The following is a 21,884-nucleotide window of genomic DNA, read 5'->3' on the forward strand; positions in this document are numbered from 1 at the left end:
CTGCGTGTAGTACTGATCTGCGGACACCACATCCTGCTGGTTGTGCTCCAGGAACTCGCCGTATTTGGTCAGTATTTCCGGATGCCTCGGTGATAGTGCTAGTGCATGCTGAAACAACCGAAGTGCCTTATCATCCTTTCCCGAGAGCTTCATCTCGAGAGCCATCTTCAGCGATCCGAGCGCTTCCTGTTCGTTCGTTACGCTGTCACTGCTTGGCACTGCGGTACGTTCCTGGTCCGGAACGGGTAGCGATTGCTTCCGCACGGGCAGATACGGTTCCATGACTCTTGTTTCATCGGCCAACCGCAGCATCGAACCAGCGGGAAGATGGCGCGGATTCGAAGCAAACAACGCCCGTCCATTCGCGGCCCGATTCGTTGGCGGATGCTGTGGTGTGGGGATTAGGTTGAGCAGGGCAAAGGCCACCATCGAAAACAGCGCTCCGCTGGCAAAGATAATAAACACGTTGCATTTTTTCGTCTGTCGATCGTTCCACCAGAGCGAAGATTGTACTGCAGGCTGCGGTGATGGCGGTGGTGATTGCGGTTCGTTATTACTGTCCGCCCGTTTCCTGCGCCGTGAACCGCCCGCAACCGAATAATCCGACGAGGTAGAGCTTTGCCGTCGCCTCCGTTCTCCAAGCTTAGCCGCCGTTCCGTTATTATTCGATCCGTAAACTCCACAACACATTTCGAGACGCTTCCTTTCGCTGTCGAACGTCATGGTCAGGCTGGCGGTGGCACGTTTGTTACATTTACCAGGTTTGCGGGAAGGGGCGTACTTGTTCCTACGTGTCGCAATTGGGAAATTATAACGCTGCTCTTATCGGTGCGGGGAAATGATAAAGCGTTGGAATTTGTTTGATTTTCTCGCGCAATTCCGCCAGCTGATTACACGCCTTGACGTGGTGTTGTGTTTGACCAGTCAGTTGTGAGAAGCGTTTTTCTATAGCCGTGGCCACACGGGGCGAAAACCCTAGCGCAAACGAAAAAATTAATGCCAAAACGGTTTCGCTTAACCCTTACACGCTGTCAAACTTTTATACGTCCGCGGACTTTTTCGCTGAACCCTTGACGCTATCGAACGCTTTATTTACGAAAATGTAGGTTCTTTTCGTATTGTTTTTGCATTTTTAATATAAATATAACAGCAACAGCAACAAAATTGTTAAAAACTGCAAAATTTATTCGGAAATCAGCTTCAGCGGCCAAAACACAGATGAAAACAATACGTTTGACATTTCGGCATAAATTTTCGGGGTTTTACGCCTGCCACACGAAGCGAAAACATTTTGGCATTAATGTGCAAATTTGCGCGCAAATTTTCGCTCCGTGTGGCAGCATCTTATCACTCACTGTAGAAAAATTTTGTGAGCACACTCATCGCCATACTGAGAAAAACGAATAGTGAACAGTCTTCTTCAGCGACTGCCAGACGAAGGTGCGATTGTCGCGTCGCAATCAAAATTCATAAGCGATTAGCCGTGGCCACACGGGGCGAAAACTCTAGCGCAAACGAAAAAATTAATGCCAAAACGTTTACGCTTGCCGTTTACATGCTGTCAAACGATTATTGGTCCGTGGAGCGTAAAACCTAGCGTAAAAGCTTTTTGCAAACGGTAGGGCTCACAATATGTTCTTTTTGTGGTTTACATCGACAGTGAGTGATCATTGCTAGTGTATTCAATCCTTTTCTTCAAAAAAACGATTTTAATTTCCTCAACCCGGCCATGTAAACATATCGAAGCGCAAAAGTTTTGGCATTAATTTTTTCGTTTGCGCTAGAGTTTTCGCCCCGTGTGGCCACGGCTATTGATAAACGCTGATTTCTGGCTTGTCAAACACGTGATCCAATAGCCGTGGCCACACGGGGCGAAAACTCTAGCGCAAACGAAAAAATTAATGCCAAAACGGTTTCGCTTAACCCTTACACGCTGTCAAACTTTTATACGTCCGCGGACTTTTTCGCTGAACCCTTGACGCTATCGAACGCTTTATTTACGAAAATGTAGGTTCTTTTCGTATTGTTTTTGCATTTTTAATATAAATATAACAGCAACAGCAACAAAATCGTTAAAAACTGCAAAAATTATTCGGAAATCAACTTCAGCGGCCAAAACACAGATGAAAACAATACGTTTGACATTTCGGCATAAATTTTCGGGGTTTTACGCCTGCCACACGAAGCGAAAACATTTTGGCATTAATGTGCAAATTTGCGCGCAAATTTTCGCTCCGTGTGGCAGCATCTAATGAGACTCTTCAGACCACCTGCTGATGCGGCAGTTGCCGCAGATGGCAGATTTTGTACAAATTCACAAATCGGCCGCTAGTAACGCGTGCTGTATGTGGCAGACTTAAAGTCGCAAAGTCGCAGGTTTTTGACACCGCTGGAACTCCAAATCGCAGTATAATTCAAAATCGACGCTGGTTTCCTGTTGAATACAAGTATTAATAAGACCCATTGGCAGAAGGTATATGCAACCGATTCTATCTTTACGCTTAAAAGACCCGCCGGTAGAACAATTTCGAGTCTCTTAAACATTAAGAGAACCGGTTGCCTACATTTTGCCATAAGCCGTGGCCACGCGGAGCGAAAATTTGCGCGCAAATTTACAAATTAATGCCAAATCGTTTACGCTTCGATATGTTTACGTGGCCGGGTTGAGGAAATTAAAATCGTTTTGTGGAAGAAAAGGATTGAACACACTAGCAATGATCACTATCTATCAATGTAAACCACAAATAGAACATATTGCGAGCCCTTCCGTTTGCAAACAGCTTTTACTCTAGGTTTTACGCTCCACGGACCTATAATCGTTTGACAGCATGTAAACGGCAAGCGTAAATGTTTTGGCATTAATTTTTTCGTTTGCGCTAGAGTTTTCGCCCCGTGTGGCCACGGCTATACGGTCATAATAATTTATTTGGCATTTCCATGTCGCAATCGCGGTAAGATTGCAGGCGTCGCAGTTTCTACACGTAACGCGATTGTCGCAAAACCAGAATGTATCGGTGCGTCCAGACGGATCACATTTGCAACGCTCGCTCAAGCACAACAGCCAGAGAGCTTTTCTATCGCTTCGAGAAACGAACCCAGAAATCCTGGGTTTTCATATTATGTATGGGGATGACATCTCACCGAAGCATAAAAAAATGCGAAACGTTAACAAAGTGTAGATTCTTGCAGTTTTCGGGTAGTCAAAAGAGCTGTGAGCTTGGGCTAGCGTTGCAAAAGCGATCCATCTGGACGCACCGTATTGATTTTACAGCAATTTGGCATCGTGCGCGCGACAATCGCACCCCCGTCTGGCGGTCGCTGAAGAGGACTGCGTTCACTTTTCCTCCTTCTCAGTATGGCGGTGAGCGAGCTCACAAAATTTTTCTACAGTGAGTGATAGAAAAACGCTTCTCACGGTCAGCTGTCATGACGTGTGCGGGGGGTGGCGTGTACGGTGCGGGGTGCGAGGAAAACGCAGTCGCGGTTCACGAATCTTGAGCACAAAAACACCACAAACTCGGACCGCGATTCTCGACGAAAACGGAGCTGCTGGCGCGACCGCGTAGCCCCCTTTCCGTGTTTGTTTCGCTCGGTACCTGCGACCCACCGAGCAGTCCCTGGTATTCGTTTCACCGTGCAAAAAAGCCTGTAAAGTGAGAAAATCGTGGAAATCCCCTGCGTGGTGCGCCCAGAAAGGAGGGTGTTCGCAACCACCCTCTCTTCGACAACCGAGGTGCGCTGTGGCTCTTCTGGCAGGTTCCGCGGTGCTGGCGTTCGTGCGTTTTTCTTGTGAGTGAAAAGAAGTGCGCTTTTATCTCCTCGTCTGGTGTGTCCTGGTGTGTGCTTGGTGCGCCTTTATATTTTTATCGGCTTTGTCCGTCCAAAACACGTCCACGACGACGACGACGACGACAACGACAACGACAACGACGGTAGCAGACGACCTTTCTTTTCGCAGCAAGTTCTTCCCCGAGTCTTGCTGTGTGCGCGTTCACGGTCTACTACCGTCGTACCCCAGGTTGTTGCGATCGCTTCCTTCGACGATACCTCGGTGTCCCAATCTTCACGAAGCTCACGGTGGCCGTGCGTGCTGATGTGATGAAGTGAAAGTGTCCGCGTTTCTGTGTGTAGTTTGGTCGCAAGAGCAGATGATACCCAGCAGCAGCAGTTGAGGAAATAGGAATTGCAATCCAATTGCTGCGCTGGCGAATGGTGACCTCACCATCGACATTCCCAATCCTCCGCGTATATCGTACGCCATCGTCGATCGTTCGCGAATCGTGTGCGTGTGCGTACGTGTGTGTGTTTATGTGCGATCAAGTGTGCGATTTGGTGTGTATTTCACGCGAGCAACAAGCAACCCGCTCGCGAAACCGTGGCGTACTTGGGGGCCACTCCTCCTCCTCCTCCTCCTCCGCCGCCGCGGATTGTGTAATGTAGAAACGGCATCGACCCCGTCCTCCGCTGCTGCCCTAGAGTAGCGAACGCGAGTGTAAGCGATGCGGCTGGTTGTGGCCGACGCGAGGTTGGCTGCTGTTCTGGCCAGCGAACAACAACAAAAAGAAGAAGAAGAAGAAACTCGTGTCTCGATCACCATCGGCAGCCGCGAGGGCTCAGCATCAGCATCAGCAGCAGCAGGTCAACAGCAATCAGCAGCAGCAGCAGCAGCAGCAGCATCAGACACCACCCCGACCGCAGCAGGCAAAGGTAACCATAGCGACACTCCTCATCATCATCACCATCATCATCCTCCATTAGGCCCAACCGACAGGAGGGGGGGTTCGCGAGCATACCAGCGACAGCGCCCGGTCCAGTAGAGGAACACTAGAGACGTCCTTCACAGAGGCGGAGACCGCAAGCGAGTGCAGTGCAACAGGAGCAATAGAAAGAGAGAGAGAGACAGGCGTGTGGTGCAATACAACCGGCCTCCAATGCTGCGGCGCATAGTTTTGCGAGCACAACAATTGATGTGCAACGGCCACAGACAGACAGGCAGGCCCGGGGCACCGGAGCTGATTAGTGGCTGAGCGAACGAGGGTTCGTTTGTGGCCGCAGCCCGCCAAAGAACCTTCCGCAACAGCCACTGAGCGGTTCATGTTCATGCCACGCATAGACCGCCACGGTTACCATGGCCCGTAGTTGTCTCAATCGCTTTACCAATTAGACACAACCTACTGGGATCGAACATGGGCCTCACCAAAAACCTACAGGCACATCACCTCCGACACAAAGAGTTCCGGCTCATTGCAAATTGAATAATGTCGTCCAGAATGCCATTTTGGTCACGTTTGGTACGTTGTGGTGGTTGCGCGGCTGCGACACCTCTGGACACCATTTAACCGATGAAAGGGATGTAAAATGATGGGAATCAAAGAGACGGTTTCGCTCGGGCACGGAAAATGCACGATTTTCATGCGAATCCGCACATCAAATGGTGTGGAAAAAGCCCCTGCCTTCGTGGTCTCGCGGTGAAAAGCGAAAAACGGTGTTTTTTTTATGTGTTTCACACGAACCACATGACGTGATAGAGAGCGAGCAAAGAGATGCTGCTGCTGCTGGCATGTCTGTACTGCACGAGAACGATGAGGGAGAAGGGGGAGGGAAAGCGTGCGCCAACGCTTGAAAATATCTATGTGTATGACGTCGTTTTCCTTCTCGCCATCGACGGCGTGTGGAGCAGCGCGAAATGCAACAGCCAGACCGCTCGCCCCCCAGAGGAGGAGGAGGAGGAGGAGGCAAAAGGGTGGAGGGTGGTGGCAGCGAAGTGTGAGGCAGCATCAGCAGCACCGTACAGTGGCACATGTTTACGTAACACTAGAGCGGAGGTTACCACCCTTTTTTCCCACCCATTTTCTTCTGTGTTTATGGGAGTAGATTGCGAGTTTTCTGGTTTGGGAAAATTCGGGATCATTTTCTCGTCGTGGTCGAGCGCACCAACACTTTCGTAGCACGATTTGCGGATTGTGTCTGATGATGATGATGACGGCGACGACGACGACGAGGAGGACGAGGACGACGTTTCGATTTTCCCAGACACAGACCAGACCATCAGACGCAGACCAACCGATGAGAACGAAACGGATTGGTACGTCATCGAGTGTGCATATGTGCGAAGCGGACTAACCCAACTGGCTGACGATTGACGATGATTTATTCACATTAAATTGCATCCTTCTGCTGCATTATTTTCACACGACACATACACACGAAGGGGATTTGATTAATGGAATCTTTTAGCTCTTTTAGCTGCGTGCATGCGTCTGCCATGATTTCCATTCGGAAAATCAGATGCAAAACAGCAGAATGATATGCAGTGCAGGGAAAAGTGGAAAAAATCGAACGCAAACCTTGCCACCAGCCTACTGGCGTTGTTGATGCTGCTGCCGCTGCTGGTGGTGGTGAATGGGCCATCTGTGGAATGTTAAGCAGCCGACCCGTAATAAAGGAAAACCATTTCCGCGGAAAAGCAAAGTGTGCTGCGGTGGTGAGCATTCTAGAGAATGCGGAACGTAGCTGGCACTGCCGCCGCCGTTCACTCTCCGTTGATAGGCGTTCGTGTTTGCTGGTGCCTTTGTGTGCAGCGGCATTAGCACCATGCCGAGCATCAAGTGCAAGCGTGGCTACCAGCTCCGAAACACGACGCCAAACTGCACTTCCGGTGCATGTGTCAAAAGTGCGACGTGTGTGATTGCTGGCAGACACGCATATGCACCCTTCGTTTGGGGTGTTGCTGTGCCTAGACCCAGCCCTTATTGAAGCGTAGAAAATTGAATCGATTTTTCCAACCCTGCCCGTGGTCTGAGGACGGCAAACCATCCTCCCCACCATTAATTTGACGGATTCATTTGTTTTAGATCCACAACACAGCAGTGCTCACGTCACCCACGCCGCCCTTCATTAATGGATTTCGACAACGGCGACGACGACGACGACGACCACGACGGGAATGCATTCTTTTCCGAATCGACCGAAGAGGGATGAGGTGTCAGCGAAGTCCATGCCAGCGAAATGTCAAACAAATATGTTCGGTCGCCTGCTGAGATCATTGGAATTTACGCTTCTATCAACGGCAGCCAGCCATTCACAAGCGCTCTAGTAGTCATTGAACTCCGTCCATCGTTCGATCCAGAGAGGGGGGAACAGGGAAGGATGGTGTGCCGCGGAAAAACCACTTTCTTTCTTCCCCCCCTCATTTCCCTGGTGCTGCCTACCGATACCGGGTAGCAGATGTGTGGACCGGTCCCTTCTGCCATCGTCGCCGTCGCCGTCGCCGCCGCCGCTGCAGCCACTGCTCACTGCTGGCGCATTCCAAAGTGCAACACTACGACGATGGCGACGACGACGACGACGTCTGGTTGCTACACTTCTTAGTTGCTCGCTTCAGGTTTTGCCCTTGCATCCTCTGCCCTCCCCCCGGGGAGGGTGCTTCGAATCCACTTCGTCACACTTCTTCTCGCTTGGAAAAGGGTCCTCCTGCCCGGCTCCAAGCCCTCGGGCTCCAGTTCCGTTTTGGCTTATCGCGACATACACACAAACACACACGCTCTCGTTGGTCTTGTTTGTGAAGAGTATTTAAGAAAACGCTTTCGTATCGTTATCGTCGTAGCTTAGTTTGTAGTGGCGTGGCGTGAGAAATCGATCCGTCACCCCTCCGCCATTCCTTCCAACTCGAGGTGAATGAGACCAGTTCAGTCCGGTAAAAGTGGAAGAAAACAGTACGTTCACCCGAGGGCCAACACACTAGCACACCGCGCCGCGGTAGATGACACTCGCTAAGCAGCTAACCAGCAAGGCGAAAGGGTGCATTTTCGTATCGGATTTCACTCGACTTGGGTGATTGGAAAATTTAGAAATGATGCGACTGTTTTAGGTGGCCTATTTGTCGCAGGTTTGCAGGTCCTCTGCACTTGCAGCAGCAGCAGCAGCAGCAGCAGCAGCAGCAACAGTGTTAGCTGATAAGAGAGAAGCCACCTTAAGCCCAATGTATTGTTCCATTCTATGGTCGCCTACCTTGGTAGTGGTTTTGGTAGCGGTTTTGTGAAGCATGAAAGATGCGTTTCGAATTACCTGCAATGCAACAGGGAGGCACTTGTGTCTGCTGGTGCATTGGCCCTGGGCGCCATATGATACTTTATCGCTGCCAGGTTCGTCGATCGTTGGTAGCGCTAAAAAGCTGGAGACACAGAAGAACCACGCACAGACAGCGAGCGAACGAGTGGTGTTCCATTTTCGGGCCACCTTCTTACCGGATCTTCTAGAGAGCAAACCGGAGTGTCTCGGCGCCTACTGTGTGGAACCTGTTTTTGCTGCCGTTGCCAGCCATTCAGTTCGCTCGTTCTCTTACTTGGGCGACCAAGTCTGGGCACGGGTACGGGGACCACACGCATGTCAGGTTCATCCGCACGAAACAAGTCAACATCCGATGCCGATGATGCAATGGTTGGGGAGCTGGCTGGGGGGGAAGACTCACAAGAAGATGTTGTTGGTTCTGTCAAACTTTCTGCCGGATCTTTGGTGGGACGATCAGGGCCACCGACATGGCCCTAGACGGGGTGAGTTTGCTGTTTATGCCCCCCCCCCCCCCCCCTTTACTAGCGAGAACGAAGGAGAGGAGCTGTGGCGAGAGGGTGTTCGGCAACAGGATATTGGATTTTTGTGCTCTCGCTGTCGCAGGATGGTGGTCAAATATTGACCTGGCAACAGCAATTTGAGCTGGTGACCTTCGGTGAGCACGGAATTTTCCCAAGAAAATCTTCCATCTCAGTGAGATATACTGAATAGAAGGCAGAAGCGAGCTCGCGATAAAATTGAATTTTCCCCATTTTGTTTTGGACATTCCAGACGAGAGATACGAGAGACGTTAACGAACAAATTTGATCAAATTAAATGTTCTTGAGTAGAAATTCGGCTTCAATCATCTATTTGCCAATGACGTCGATCGCAGTGCGACCTCGGCGCACGACGCCTCATCGAACGTCCGATAGCAGCAGCAGCGGCAACAGTTGCTCCGCTGTGTGTACTTCGATTTATGTACTTCCTCGCGCACGCCTTCGCGGTGCGGCGCGAATTGAAATTCTTCGCAGCATCCAGCTGTTGCTGAAAAGCCGAAAAACGTTTCACCGTTTTTCCTAACTTACGTAATTAGCCGCGTTTGCTGCTGGATAGTGTCTTTCCCGACGGGTTCTAAGTTTGTTTTGTTGTTTGTTTTTTTGTGTGTGCCAAAAACATCCTCCAAGTAGAGGACGCGTTTTCTTAACGTCATCGGCACCATCGCCTACTGGTTTATTGTAGGGAACATCATTGTGTAGCACGATTCGAAAGGCTTCGTTGACCAAGGACGGCCGGGGTGTAAGTTGAACAGCAACTTCTTTAATCGCTCTCTTTCATGGTTGGAAGCTGTATCGAATAATGTTTAACAAAGTAAATGATTGTCGATTGTTTTAGAATCTCCCGCATGGAACAACAGAATCCGGTGCTGCTATTTGGATCTACTGACTCATCTTCGGACTGCTGTGTACTGCTCATTATACCCAGCTGCAGACGACGACCGCGACGATAGAGACGATTAAAATGTCGATAATGTGTCGATTATGTACCGCAACAAACGCTCAATTGATGCGAACCATACTGTGCGCTTCACACTTCATACGTGCTGATGGTGGTTGTCTAGTAGCCGGAGCCGGAGCAACAGCAGCAGCAGCCTCTTGTGTCTTCACAAGTTGACAATCAACGCACGCTTGGAGTGCTCATTCCATCTCCTGGGATGTGCCTTCATTTCGCTTTTTTGGGGAAAAAGCGGACGGTGCTTAAGCACGAATTCAAACCGAACAGTGGAGGGCGATCAATAATGATGCGCGTCGCGTAGACAAACGAATGAAATGGGAAGAGAAGAATGGAGGAACATTCGAAACATAATCGCAGCAAAAAATATGTTGGTCCCCGTCGGTGACGACGGTGGCGCTGTCCACTAATACCGGGTCGCTTGTTCTTGACCTGATTTCTGTTTTTTCGGCCGTTCCGCGGAGTGTCGCCCTTCCGTTTGCGGTTTCATTTTCGAACGCAAACACGACTACACCATTATCTAACCAATCAGCGACAGTCGGTCAAAAATATGTCAGAAGAGGAGAAGGTACCTGTGGTGCCTACCGTGGCCGATTGCAATTAGAGCAAAGTTAAGATCAACACTTAACAAAGTTACCTAAGCCGTTTTTATGTGGCGAAATCGAAGCAACCCGCCGCTGGTTTCGCGTATATTCCGATTTTGCGTTTTTCGTTCTCGCGTTCCCACCTCCCTAGCGTCGCTCCGTTACATAAATGCCCCTAAGGCTGCCCGCATTACAACGGACCCACCGTCGAATGTGGGTGAAAACATTTGTCTCAGTTCTCGTAATCGCAAGTCGCCCGTCGATTGCCTGGGGTCCACACTCTAGTCTGGCGCTCTGTTATGCCTGCAGCAGTGTGGTGGTCGCCCTCGTTTGCACGTTTGGACGCGCAGGATTTCGCGGTTCATTGACGGTTGACGATGAGCGAGTGAGGGCGGAGGCTGCTGCGATGTGGAGGCCGCAAATGGGTGGCACGATGGTTATGATGGCGCTCTCGGTGATGCTCACTCAATCAGATGCATCATCAAGCTTAGCCACGCAGGTCCGAGTGCTCCAATGCTGGTACGCTCGCTCGTTTTCCATGGACCCCTTTTTCATCGCATCGAAACGCCAGCCAACCAGGGGGACCAGGTCACGCCTTTGTGTCACGGTTTTTCACAGCTGGCAAAGGCCTGGTACTGGGAACCGGTACCAGATAATTTATTAATGGGTCTGTTAAACCTACCGGGAGTAGTAGTGCCGTGATGATGACGATGATGATGAGACGACGAAGACGACGTCGACGATGATGCAACACAATTCAGTCCGAGCAAGCCTCGACGCTGCCTTTGTGCGGCCTCCAGGTGTAGGAGTTGCATTGGATGGATGGAAAGCTGCTTAAAAGAATTCTTCGTTCTCGCTACTGCAGAGGAGGAAGTCTGAAAGCAACCGAGTTTTCCACTAAGATGAACAGCACGTGTAGACTTACGGTACTAGCACCACTGAGTGCACTCTTAGTGCACACCCACGTGTGGTACCGGAGCAGTGAGTGTTCATAATCGACATTTTAAACTTTGATGTTGGTGAGGTGAAGTAGGAGGACGGCGCGAGACCGTGGAGGAAAATGGTTTTTCTTCGGAAGTTACACCTTTCGCCCGCTCCCTTTCGATGCCCCCTTTTGGTCACTGTTCCTTCTCTCGGCTCGCGCTGCTTGCAAGATGACGATTACTTCAGCATAGCGTCGAGAGTTTTGTGTTATGAGCTTTGTGTGTGAAGAATTGTTGCATTACATAAGTTTACGGTAGTGGTGTGGAGTACCACGTGTTCCAACAATTCTTCGACAGACAGCCTGAGTGCTGTCAGTAGCAAAGACAGTAGTTGAAGTTAGATAAGACTATAGCACTTTGTTCGCTTCTGTCAGTTGCTGCAAGGTTCTGTAAATGACTTTTCTGTAAGCGCTTCTTCTTAGTAGGCATTGAATCACATTAAACCGTGTTCCAGATGGGAATGCTCGTAGCAGGCCATGTTGAGCTGCATATATAATAGGGACTATTTAAAGTTTCAAGTATCCAGGGAACAAATACGAAAACCTAATTTATAGTAGTAGATCCGTGGGTACAAAACCATACTACAAAATATTCTGATGCTTCCGATTTTTGTAATGTATTTATTCTATTCAATAATCCTATCTATTATAATCCAATACTCGAATCAAATAATTTCGCTACATAGGTGATTTTTCGAATAGTAGATACAACGCGGATCCCAATTTACCATGAGGAGTGACTTGAACGATTAGAACACCATCATAATGTTAGATGTTTATAAATACTCCTTGCTGGCTATAAGCTAGCGACTTCAACTCGACAAAACTCGGCTTCAGTGTTACCTGTTCCGCATCCTCTATATGCCGTCCAGCTGGCTTGCGGAATTTCACCCATCAAAAGCTCATTAGCAGAGGGGGAGGCAGTTGAGCCAAACCCCGCGGCCCGTCCTGATCCAGCCATCAATTTGGCAGCCGATAACCCGTACCGCTTCGATCACAGCACGACTTCCGAAGCAAACACGCGCTTCACCTCCACCTTCTCTCCTTTGACCTCCTTTTTGGACCACGGAAGCTCCTATGAATAATAAGCTAAGGCGAGGCAGAGATTTTCGTATCTTTTACCGCTCACCGTCGGTGGGGGAGTTCAATGTCGCACACGCTCTCAGCGTACCGTATCCAAATCTCGGAAAGAATCTCTTGTTGGGGCGCGGTATATCGGGTGTATGTGTGTGTGTATCGATTTGTAGCTCTCGCACAGCTCTCGGTCTACCATCGATGCTGGGGTGTTGGCCTACATAACCTCGCACCCCGGTGGCCATCGGCTGTGCAGCTGTAACGTGTGCTGTCCAGTGTCACGTTGCCGTTTGCTGCGGAGAAAGAAGAATTTCATTAAATCAATGTTTCCCTGACCGCTGCGAACCCGGTGGGAGTTTCCTGTGGGAGTCCCAAGTTCAGACAGAGAGCACGTCCAAGGTCACGCCTTTCTTCAGACACACTGCGTAGTGATTCCAGGCATCAACACATCGGCCTAACATCGGTGCACTGGTCCGCGGGGTTGATTGACTAGGAATCCAGACGCTCCGGTTCGCTTAACTAGGCTGCCGCTCCAGAGGGCAGCTGCCACCAGACGACGTTTGCTGTAAGGTAAATGTTTACAATTCTTTTTATGTTCCGGGATTTTATGGGCCTTCCACTACGCCTAGTGTGCTCCCCTGCGTGTGGGCAGTAGCAGTTCTGGTGAGCGTTCTGCAATTCGGCACCAAGCGACCGAAGCGCAATGTTGCAGAAGCCCTGGGCCGAAGACAAACAGCGGGATGCGTTATTGAAGCACCGGAGCAGTTTACGTTGCCCTAGGCGTCCCAATGGACACTTCTACTGATGCATGCCTGCCTACCCAGGGAAGCTAGCCCCTGGTATACTGTTTGTTTGTTGAAATGTCCCTAAATGTGGGCCTGAATACACTACGTCTGGCTCATTGGGGCGGCGCAAGGTGGGCGATTGATGGCGAACGATGTTTGGAAATACTTTTCCGTTCCAGACTAGCTCGGGATCGAGAAATGGTCGGTAGTGTTTAGCCTTTTATGGGGTAAACATGCAGGATTGCGGACGCCAGTGAAGCAGGGCTGATAATTCCTTATTCATCAACTCTCTATAGAGGAAAACCTTGATTGTGGATTGTATGATCTTGTACTGTTGATAACAATTTGATTTACAAGACTTTTGTTGCTCCACTATCCTATAAATGTCAGTTCGGTGTAAATATAGCCCGTATGACCGGGTAGAATACAAAGGGATTACTCCTGCCAGGAGAAAAACCTGCGGGCGGTGGGTACGTAACAACAACTGGCTATTAGAAAATTGACTTCCGTGCCAAGTCCGCATTACTGTGGTTGCGTGGGTTGCGCGGGAAAATGATTTCCATCGAGGAGCTTACTGGCGTCGTTGTTGGGCGCCCACTCATGTCGTCCCGAGGTCACCGTCAATATATGAAAATGGTCTCCAATCCCTCCGTGATTGGTTGACCGACCGAGTCGTGGACGACGCCCGTGGGTGCTCACGTCACATCAAACAGTGTGCACGAGCAGCGCACGTCCGGAGGCGAGAAAAGCGCCACCAGAATATCGTAGGAACACGTCGCCAAAACATAGTCTGGCTTGTCGAAGGCACTCTAGGAAGCAGGACCACGGATGAATTCAGGGCGTTGTCTGTAGTTGCTGCTGCTGCTGCTGCTGCTGCTGCTGAGGACAACGAGCCGGACGAGACTTGTTTCCTAGAAAAGGAAGCAAGGATATTAATCCCTACAATCATCCTGAATTGACCGACGTCGGCAATGCTTGAGCTTGCAGTACAGCTCTACCGTTTTGTTGTGGGAAGTGGACGAGGACAACGCCGTCGCCGTCGCCGTTGTCGTTGTCGTTGTCGTTGTCGTCGTCGCTAATCATACGAGGATGTTGTAGGATTTGTTGCATCCTCGCCCGAACATGCCACACGGTCCGATTTTCCGATTCAAGGTTAGTCGGTTCGTTATCCGTGGAAGCGTGGCGAAAAGCATAATATAGAGCACACCGGACTGGAGGTGGGTGCACAGGCTCTGGTGGAATTGCGGTGTGGAGTCTCCTCGGGGTGCGCCGCACTATACACCGTATGCTCTCCCGAGGACCTTCTCAGTTATCCAAGTCCAACAATACAGTCCAAGCGGCTAGTGCGCATGTGCGCGCACCACACGACGTCGGACGTTTCCCGACAGTGGTCGTCGTCGTCGTCGTCGTCGGGTGTGTTTGATTGAGGAAAACATTGCCTATCGAGGTAGTACCATACAGCCCATGGCGGGTAGCTTCGCGAGAACTTCGCGCATTTTATGTAACGTCATGGGATGGGATTTCGTTCCCGAGCGGACGGGGTATTGTGTTGTTGGCTTTCATTCAGAGTCAGTCTGCGCCAGCCAGCAAGCTAGACAGTAGCCAGGATGTCGTTGCCGGAGGTTGCTGCTTCTGGACGTAACCTGCTGCACTCGATGGCGTACTTGCGCGTACTCACGTCCGCCGATGCACACGACGGCGGAACCGTGTGCGTGCAGGAGTGGATACTAGACTAGTGCGAGTGCGAGTGCGAGTGCGGTGCGTGCCTTCCCTGCCCAAGTTACCGCCTCAGCTCTTCCTCACTTGCGCTCTCTCCCTAACGTCGTGGTCTGTTATATCCGTACCATGTGGTTGTTCGATTTTTTTTTTGATTAAATTGCCCTCCTCAGGGCGGAAGTTGTGTCGCCGCTGTTTGGTCGTGCGCTGGAGCGTGCTGGAACTGATAAGGAAGTCCGGACCATGCAGAGACAGAGAGAGAGGGAGAGGGAGAGACAGAGGAGAAGGCTTCGAGGGTGCGACAACTTCCTGAACTTCGACGGTGTACGCCATTCACCGCATCAGGTCAGGTTGCTGTCTCTTCGCCAGGATGTGTGTGTGTGTATGTGTGTTACGTAAAGCGTTCCATATTCCTGTTTGGCACGGTGTGGCCTTCAAAGGTTTGAAGAGCACCAGCCAGCCAGTGAGCGAGCGTCCTAAGGAGAGAAAAAAGGAGTGCCAGTGGGATGGGTAAGTACAGGAGTGGAGTTATCCCTGCGGTGTGGTGTGACGTTGCCAGTGCAGTGCATGGGCATCGAAGTGTTCCGGGATTCCAGAGTGCTTTTGATGGATGTGCTTCAAGATAGTAGCAGCAGCAAGCGCTATCTAAGGGATTTTAAGTGGCCGCGATCGCCATAACCGGGAGTTGACCGAATGCTAGACGAAATGAGTTTTCTAAATGAGATTGCTCCAATGTCCGGTGTCAGGGGCCTCTCTCTCTCTCTCTCTTTCTCTCTCCAACCAGCTGTGGATTGCACCTCGCTGCAGACACACATACGCACACACACACAACTAGCAACCTATCCGTGATCCGCGTAGAAACAGCGGAAATGCTATCAAACACCATCTGCTTGACGACGACTTCTGTTTGGCCTGCTCGACCGCGGGGCTAACGGGGTTTCCCATTCTCTAACCTCATCATCACGTACGCCCGGGGTGTTGCGTACGCGAAATGGTAAATATCAACAGAGTAGGCTTCGCGCGCGCGGAAGGCAGTGCCAACCTCCTGTCCCTTAGTACACTTGACGGTTGCACCAACAAAACTCGGGAGACGGACGGACCCTTGTTTGGTGAGAAACGCGTTCAACTCGCGCGACTCACCGCAACCCGCATTTCCCGGTTGGTCTGGTTGGTCCGGTTGGTGCCACAGTTTCAGGCTTCCGGTCTAAGGGCACTGTGTATGGTCTGTCATTTTCTGTTCGCTGACAGGACAGGTGTTTACGGCAGGTGCTTAGGGATAGGTCGCACTTTGTTTCAAAAGCGAGTGTATGCCGGAGTGCTGTCAGACCCGCGCTGTCAGTATTCGGGAATAAATAATTAGAAATTTGTTGTTTACCTTCGCCGATAAACACTTATATTTAGCAAACTTTTAGTACCAAAAGTCACACATCGCGTGTTAGATGAAGGAGATGAGGTAGGTGGTGCGACCTACTACTGGTGGTATCCCTTTTTATGGCCTAATCATGCACGCACCGTGCTCTCTACACTGCTCAATCCGCGGATGTAGGTTATGGTAGCAGAGCAGCCTTTTGTCCATTATTCAGAATGAGGCCCCTCCACTTACGCCGTTCCGTTACGTACTGATCGTAAAATTGATTTGTTTGTTTCAAACTAAAGGCCCCTGCCGCTGCCTTCTGCAGAGAAAGTGTAGACCTGCAGGCTGCTTATGTGGCCAGGTTGGGCGGGGGGGCTACTCGCTGCTCGGATATCGGTAGATGAGTTTCGAATAGATTCTTTTCACTAATCACCACGAGGCGCGATAGCGCACATGCCCAATTCCCCACACAACACTTTCCGAATCTGAATATCCATAGATGGGAAGCAAATTGGTCTATACACTGCCGGGGGGCTTGGGCGAGACAATATTGACCCAGAAAACGTGAACCACGGACCGGACCGCTCTCGGGCGGTTCCGCTCTCAGGCGGTTCCGCTGATGATAATCGCTGCGCCGTTATCAGGCCCGGCGGAACAATGGCGATAACAATGGCTCCTCGGTCCCGAAGCGGGGTCTCAGATCTCACACACTCGCCCCTTCGCTTTGGAGTCGCGCGAGAACCGGTGCGCGCGCGATAAGTGTGCTGCGGCAGGTCGGCGAGACGCGAGACTGTGGCGCAAATCGTGCCGATTTTTACGCCGATTTTTAGTCCAAAGGCGTCGCAAGAAACGGTCAATCCCCACCAACAGCCGCAGCGAGTCAGGGTGAAACTTGCGGCAACCGCGGTGGTAGTTCCCCCCCCCCCCCTCCCCCTCCTATACTAACAAGCTCTCCACACGTAACTCTCGCTCTGGATTGCACTGGTTATTGTTGCGCTCGTAACGCTCACCGACTCGTGGTTCAGATGTTAGATGTTGTTTCTGCTTTTTTTTTTTTCGTGCTACGCATCATTAGTTGCCAGCCTCTGTGGTGGGGTGGGGTGGGGGGTTGACCGGCACCGGTCAGAGATCAGAGAGCGGCGCAATGGAGCAGGAGAACAATCGCCATCACCGGTGTGACTCGGTGGTCCGGTCCGGTGTTCCTGGGGTCCGGGGGTTGATTGCCATTTGATTGTAAAACAACAAACCAACCCCCACCCCCCCAAACCCCAACGGTTGCACCTTCGCCTTCGAGGGGGGAGCAGCTATGATGGAGCTGTCTATCTATCTGCCAATCGGTTCGCGCGCACGAGCCGCCCGTCCGCGAACAGGTGGTTCTCGATGATTAGTAATTATTTAATAGAAACTAGTGCAACAACAGCACACACTGCTGGCTCTCGCTACAGGTTTCTTGATAGAGCGCCGGCAGCGTGAAAGACACCGGGGGTATACACTCCGGGGTGCTACCGCGATACTCCTGGCTACTAGTGGAGGATAATGTTTCTCTGGTGTGTTTTTAGTCGAATTTTTAAATGCCGTTTTCCAGTGGTGTGGCCTAGTAACATGAAAAACAAACAGCGATGCGTAATAACTGTACTGGATACTAACTAGCGTTGCAACCTCCTCTACGGTAGGAGATCTGTTTTGGGGCATCGTTGGTCATCGTCGGAAGCGTTGGAAAACCATCGAACCATTTTCTTCCAGCTGTCGTTGGAATTTCTAATCGAATTATGCTGGAAGATCGAATCTTGAACCAGCGACCAGCGTTTCGGTCTACTGAAATGCATCCAGCATCTAACAGCAGGAATTCAGTCAACCATACGGGCGGGAGGGCGGGCGGGCGCGCTGATCACCTAGCGATCCGTGCCGATAACTGTATCGGCTGTGTGAAGTGTGTGTGTGTGTGTGTGTGTGTGTGTGTTGGGTTTTTGGGTTCTGGTATTCGAAAATGGAATCGAACGCGCCCAATGTATGCCGATAAGCAAACCCGGCATACCCGGCAGAATCCCAAACACACCCGTGCATCTAACGGCGTCTGGTGGTGGAGAGATTGTTTTGGAGGATCCCCGCTCCACCCCAAAAAAACCGTTCCTTTTTCCCTGTTGTGAGAACCAGCGGTGTGAAGCAGCCGGTAGATGATTGATGGAACGGCGCTAGACTTCGACTTAGACGGACTGGAACGTCGAGCCTTCTCCCCCCCCCCTGTGTGGACCACTGTAACATCCGCATTGATCCGCTCATCGCCTTCTGGTGGTGCGCCTCACCATCCATATCGTGTCTGGCGCCGTCCATAGACCCACTCGAGATGCCATCGTCGGCAGACCGACCGACCGACCGACCGACCGACCAACCCACGGAGCCACTTGACGAGGGCTGAGCCGCCGCCAAAACCCAAATTCAACTTTTGACTCGAGAAGCCAAACAAATCATTACTCATCGAGCGTAGAAGAAATTCGACTGTGGAGGGAGGGAGGAGTCACAGGAGGGGGAAGGGTGGTGCGTGTTTTCGGGAAGGTAAATCTCCTAGGAGACCACGTGACGCGCTGGTCCGGTGGGCCGCGGTTTGGCAATGCCTTTTTTTAATATAGTTTGTTCCACGACAACATGTCTCTTCGAATGACTCCATATATGTAAGGTTTCGTCTCTGGGGAATGCTGTGGACCCGGCCGCGGCTAGCGGGGGGACCAGGTCAGGTACTAGCACTTAATGCGCACTCTGCAAAACTACTGCTGCTACTGCCTATTACCTCTCACGCTCTGTTGGTCGAGCATTGAGGTTTGCTCAATTTTTAAAGAGCTCAAGTTGAATTATGTGTAGAACCGGTTTCTTGGTATGTGTAAACTCCTCGGTATCGGCGAGCAGTTGAGTAGTTGATGATCATGATTGGCAAATCAATTGAAAGTAAATCAGATGCCACCACCACCACCGACGAAACCAATCCTCGGCTGTGGTGGTGGTAGGTGGTAGTACATCCAACTCCAACCTGTTTGTTGGCCATCTCATCTCACAGTCAAAAAAGGTCGGTGAGCGTCACCCATATTTCCATATTTGATATCAATTGATCCGTTCACCTTCTGTTGTTATGCTTCATCGCGTCTTCTCCAACCGACCTGTGAGGTAAGGAATGAAAATCGAATGAGAATTTACGACCGCCGGATGGGGGTGATGATGATGATGATTGTGATGCTTTTGCAATTGGTCTGTCTCTGCTCAGGGCGCAGGGCACACGACGACGCCCTGTCGACTGTCGTGGAATGTCATCGGCTCCCGAGAGGGGTTGCTGGGGGTTTCCCGGGCAGTTCATTGACGCTGATTGAATGTGCATAAAATTTGATTAAGCACTGGCAATTGCTTCCAGCCGCTTTATCGTTGTTGCAAGAGGATGGACCCACTTATCTTGAGTTTTGTGAGCTCCTCCATCCGCTACACAATGAAATTTGGACACAGTTTGGGAATTCTACTTTTCGCGTGGCGCTACTCAGGCGCTTACTGGACCACCGTCGCCTGCTTCGATCCCAGAGTGAACACTCGTGCCGTCGTTGGCTGCTTTGACTTTGAGCAGCACGACTGCTGCGCTCGACTGTAGTAACCGGGTTACGAAGTCGACGCTAGAAAAGTTTGCTCTCCAGTCAAAGCAGCCTGTGCCGGAATCGATGAAGGGCCATCGATGGAGGTGAAGCGTCTAAGCTCTATAGAGGTCGTCAGTTAATGCGGCTTCTTTCCGGTCTTGCCATCGTTCGCACATCGCTCACTTACTGTCACGTGCCGCCGGAGTGCTCGAACACGTGCTGCGTCATCATCGGTCCATTGACAGAGATTGGTTCGTGGCTGGCTGGCTGGCTGGTTGGCTGGCTGCCTGCTTGTGTCCCGCATTTCCCGGACTCCCTGAAGAGTGCGAGCATCAGCTTCACTACTAGGCTCAGGTCACCTTCGCAGTAGTAGTAGCGGTAGTGCTCAGACTGACTGTACTTTGTTGCTCACGTCATTCTGACTTACGCGGAACTTTGCAAAACGTGCGGTGGTTTTGTTGGGTGGTTATGGTGCGCACGCCTCAGTGACCGGCCAAGGCATGCACAAACCAAAGAGAAGGCCCAAAGTTTTACGGAAATGAAATTGCTCTTCACGCACGTACGAGCGCACGCACGCTTGGACCTCATTAGCGTGTTTGTGTGTGTGTGTGTGAATGTGTAGTTATGCACCATTTCTCTGTAGAAATTATGTTGCCAACGCTGGGCGAATTGTTCTTATTCTGCCCTTTTTCAACACAAACGCTACACAGTATGGCCCACTTGCCGGTGGTATTCGGTAGCCGAATCATGCTAGCCACACATACAAATGAAAGTAGCGAGTAAATAAATAACGAGTTCAGCACCTGCCCGGCTAACGCCCAGTGACCACTACTGGAATGTTGCTGCCGTTGCTGGTGCCATTGCTTAAGCGATTTTCGGGCAAACGTGATGATGGTTGGCGCCGCCATCGCTGGCCTTGGTTGCGGCTTATACGGTGATCGATAGTACCACGCACGCACACACTCTTTGGCGATACACTTGGCTGATGAAAAATGAAAATAAACAAACGATCCAAGAAAGGCTACCATACGGGATTCGCGAACGATCGCCCGGGCGTCATGGCGTCATTCGCAGTAGGCAACGATCGCGACCGTCGCCGGAATGTTAAGGCGATTTGTTGCCTTGGAATGGTCATTGTGCTTAATTGTTTCGTGAATACATTTTGCAACAGAACATACTTCAACAATCACGGCGCCATCTTTGTGAGAGAGTTTTACCGAAGTTGCGTCATCAGCGCATCAGCCGTCTTTGTCCATTGATAAGCACTGTCTGAACAAATAAATGTCAACCATCAATAGAGCGCAATATTATTGGAATTGTCGGAACAGAGTACTCGACAGTATCTAGATACAAATAGAATGAGCGGACATCAGACGATCGTGCCACATTTTTAATGCTACACTTGTGACAATAATTTCTAATGAGGTTCATTTGATAACAAAACCAAACACCTGTTTATATTCCAGATTTCCTGAACGCACTCCATTTAAAGCATATCCTAAATGTATTCTAACTAACTTTGCCCCAAAGTTTTCGTTATAATGACATTGCCATTTATGACGTCACAGAACGAATAGTCATTCTGACGCAAACCCAATGGAATCCCTTTGTACAGTTTGTTGCAGGAATGCACAAAATGGAATTCCATTACCCTAAAGCCCACAAAGCACCAAGTTCCAGGCCGTGTCGATAAGCGGAAGTGACAAGTGGCAAGCTTATCACTTCCGCAAGAAAAAGGCAAATTCCTCCTCATCCGCCAGTGTCGCCAACGTTCTGTCAAAATATGTACACGACGACACCTTACCCTCACACGCCTCATCATAATCCAATCATTTTCGGGAACACCCCGTACTGGGGGGAGCGGGGTCTTGGGACAACCCCTTTTGCAGTTGGTGGAATCGGTTCGTTTGTGGTCACGAAGCAAATTACCGATTATGTAGGTAAGGCAGGCAGGCAGGCAGGCAGGCAGGCAGGCAGGAGGGAGAACACTGATAGTGGTGGACCCGGTGTCCTCGGCCCGAATGTCACTGCCGATGCCCTCCGCCTCTGGGAGGGAGGAAGGGAGGGTGCTGAGTACAAGGCCAGCGCTGGAGGGACAGTGCGAGAGAGCGAGAGAGAGGGATAGCAACCAGACAGATAAGAGGCTTAGGTCCAAGGTGGCCGGTTTGCACTAGACACACACCGCCACGCACCTCGCTGGGCCGGGTCTGTCGCTCCTCA

General features: G+C 50.8%; 2 protein-coding genes across 7 annotated transcripts in view; one reads left to right on the top strand and one right to left on the bottom strand.

Annotated features, from left to right (window-relative positions):
• Positions 1-904, bottom strand: part of LOC125960138 (protein adenylyltransferase Fic) — a 2,430-nt gene extending 1,526 nt beyond the window's left edge. The window contains exon 1 of the mRNA XM_049693343.1: positions 1-904. This exon is cut by the window's left edge and continues 935 nt beyond it. Within this exon, the coding sequence (XP_049549300.1) occupies positions 1-723 (723 nt within the window). The 5' untranslated portion in view covers positions 724-904.
• A 2,536-nt stretch (positions 905-3,440) lies between these two features.
• LOC125950228 (serine-rich adhesin for platelets) overlaps positions 3,441-21,884 on the top strand; it is a 54,627-nt gene continuing 36,183 nt past the window's right edge. For 5 of the 6 annotated variants that reach the window (XM_049678013.1, XM_049678016.1, XM_049678017.1 and 2 more), the window contains exon 1: positions 3,441-4,707. The gene's annotated coding sequence lies outside the window, so the exon portion shown is untranslated. Of the gene's footprint in view, positions 4,708-14,601; positions 15,213-21,884 lie in introns of those variants that run through there. The other variant, XM_049678014.1, reaches the window with a different exon arrangement.

This window comes from Anopheles darlingi, chromosome 2 (genome assembly GCF_943734745.1).
Source record: "Anopheles darlingi chromosome 2, idAnoDarlMG_H_01, whole genome shotgun sequence".
Lineage (NCBI taxonomy): Eukaryota > Metazoa > Arthropoda > Insecta > Diptera > Culicidae > Anopheles > Anopheles darlingi.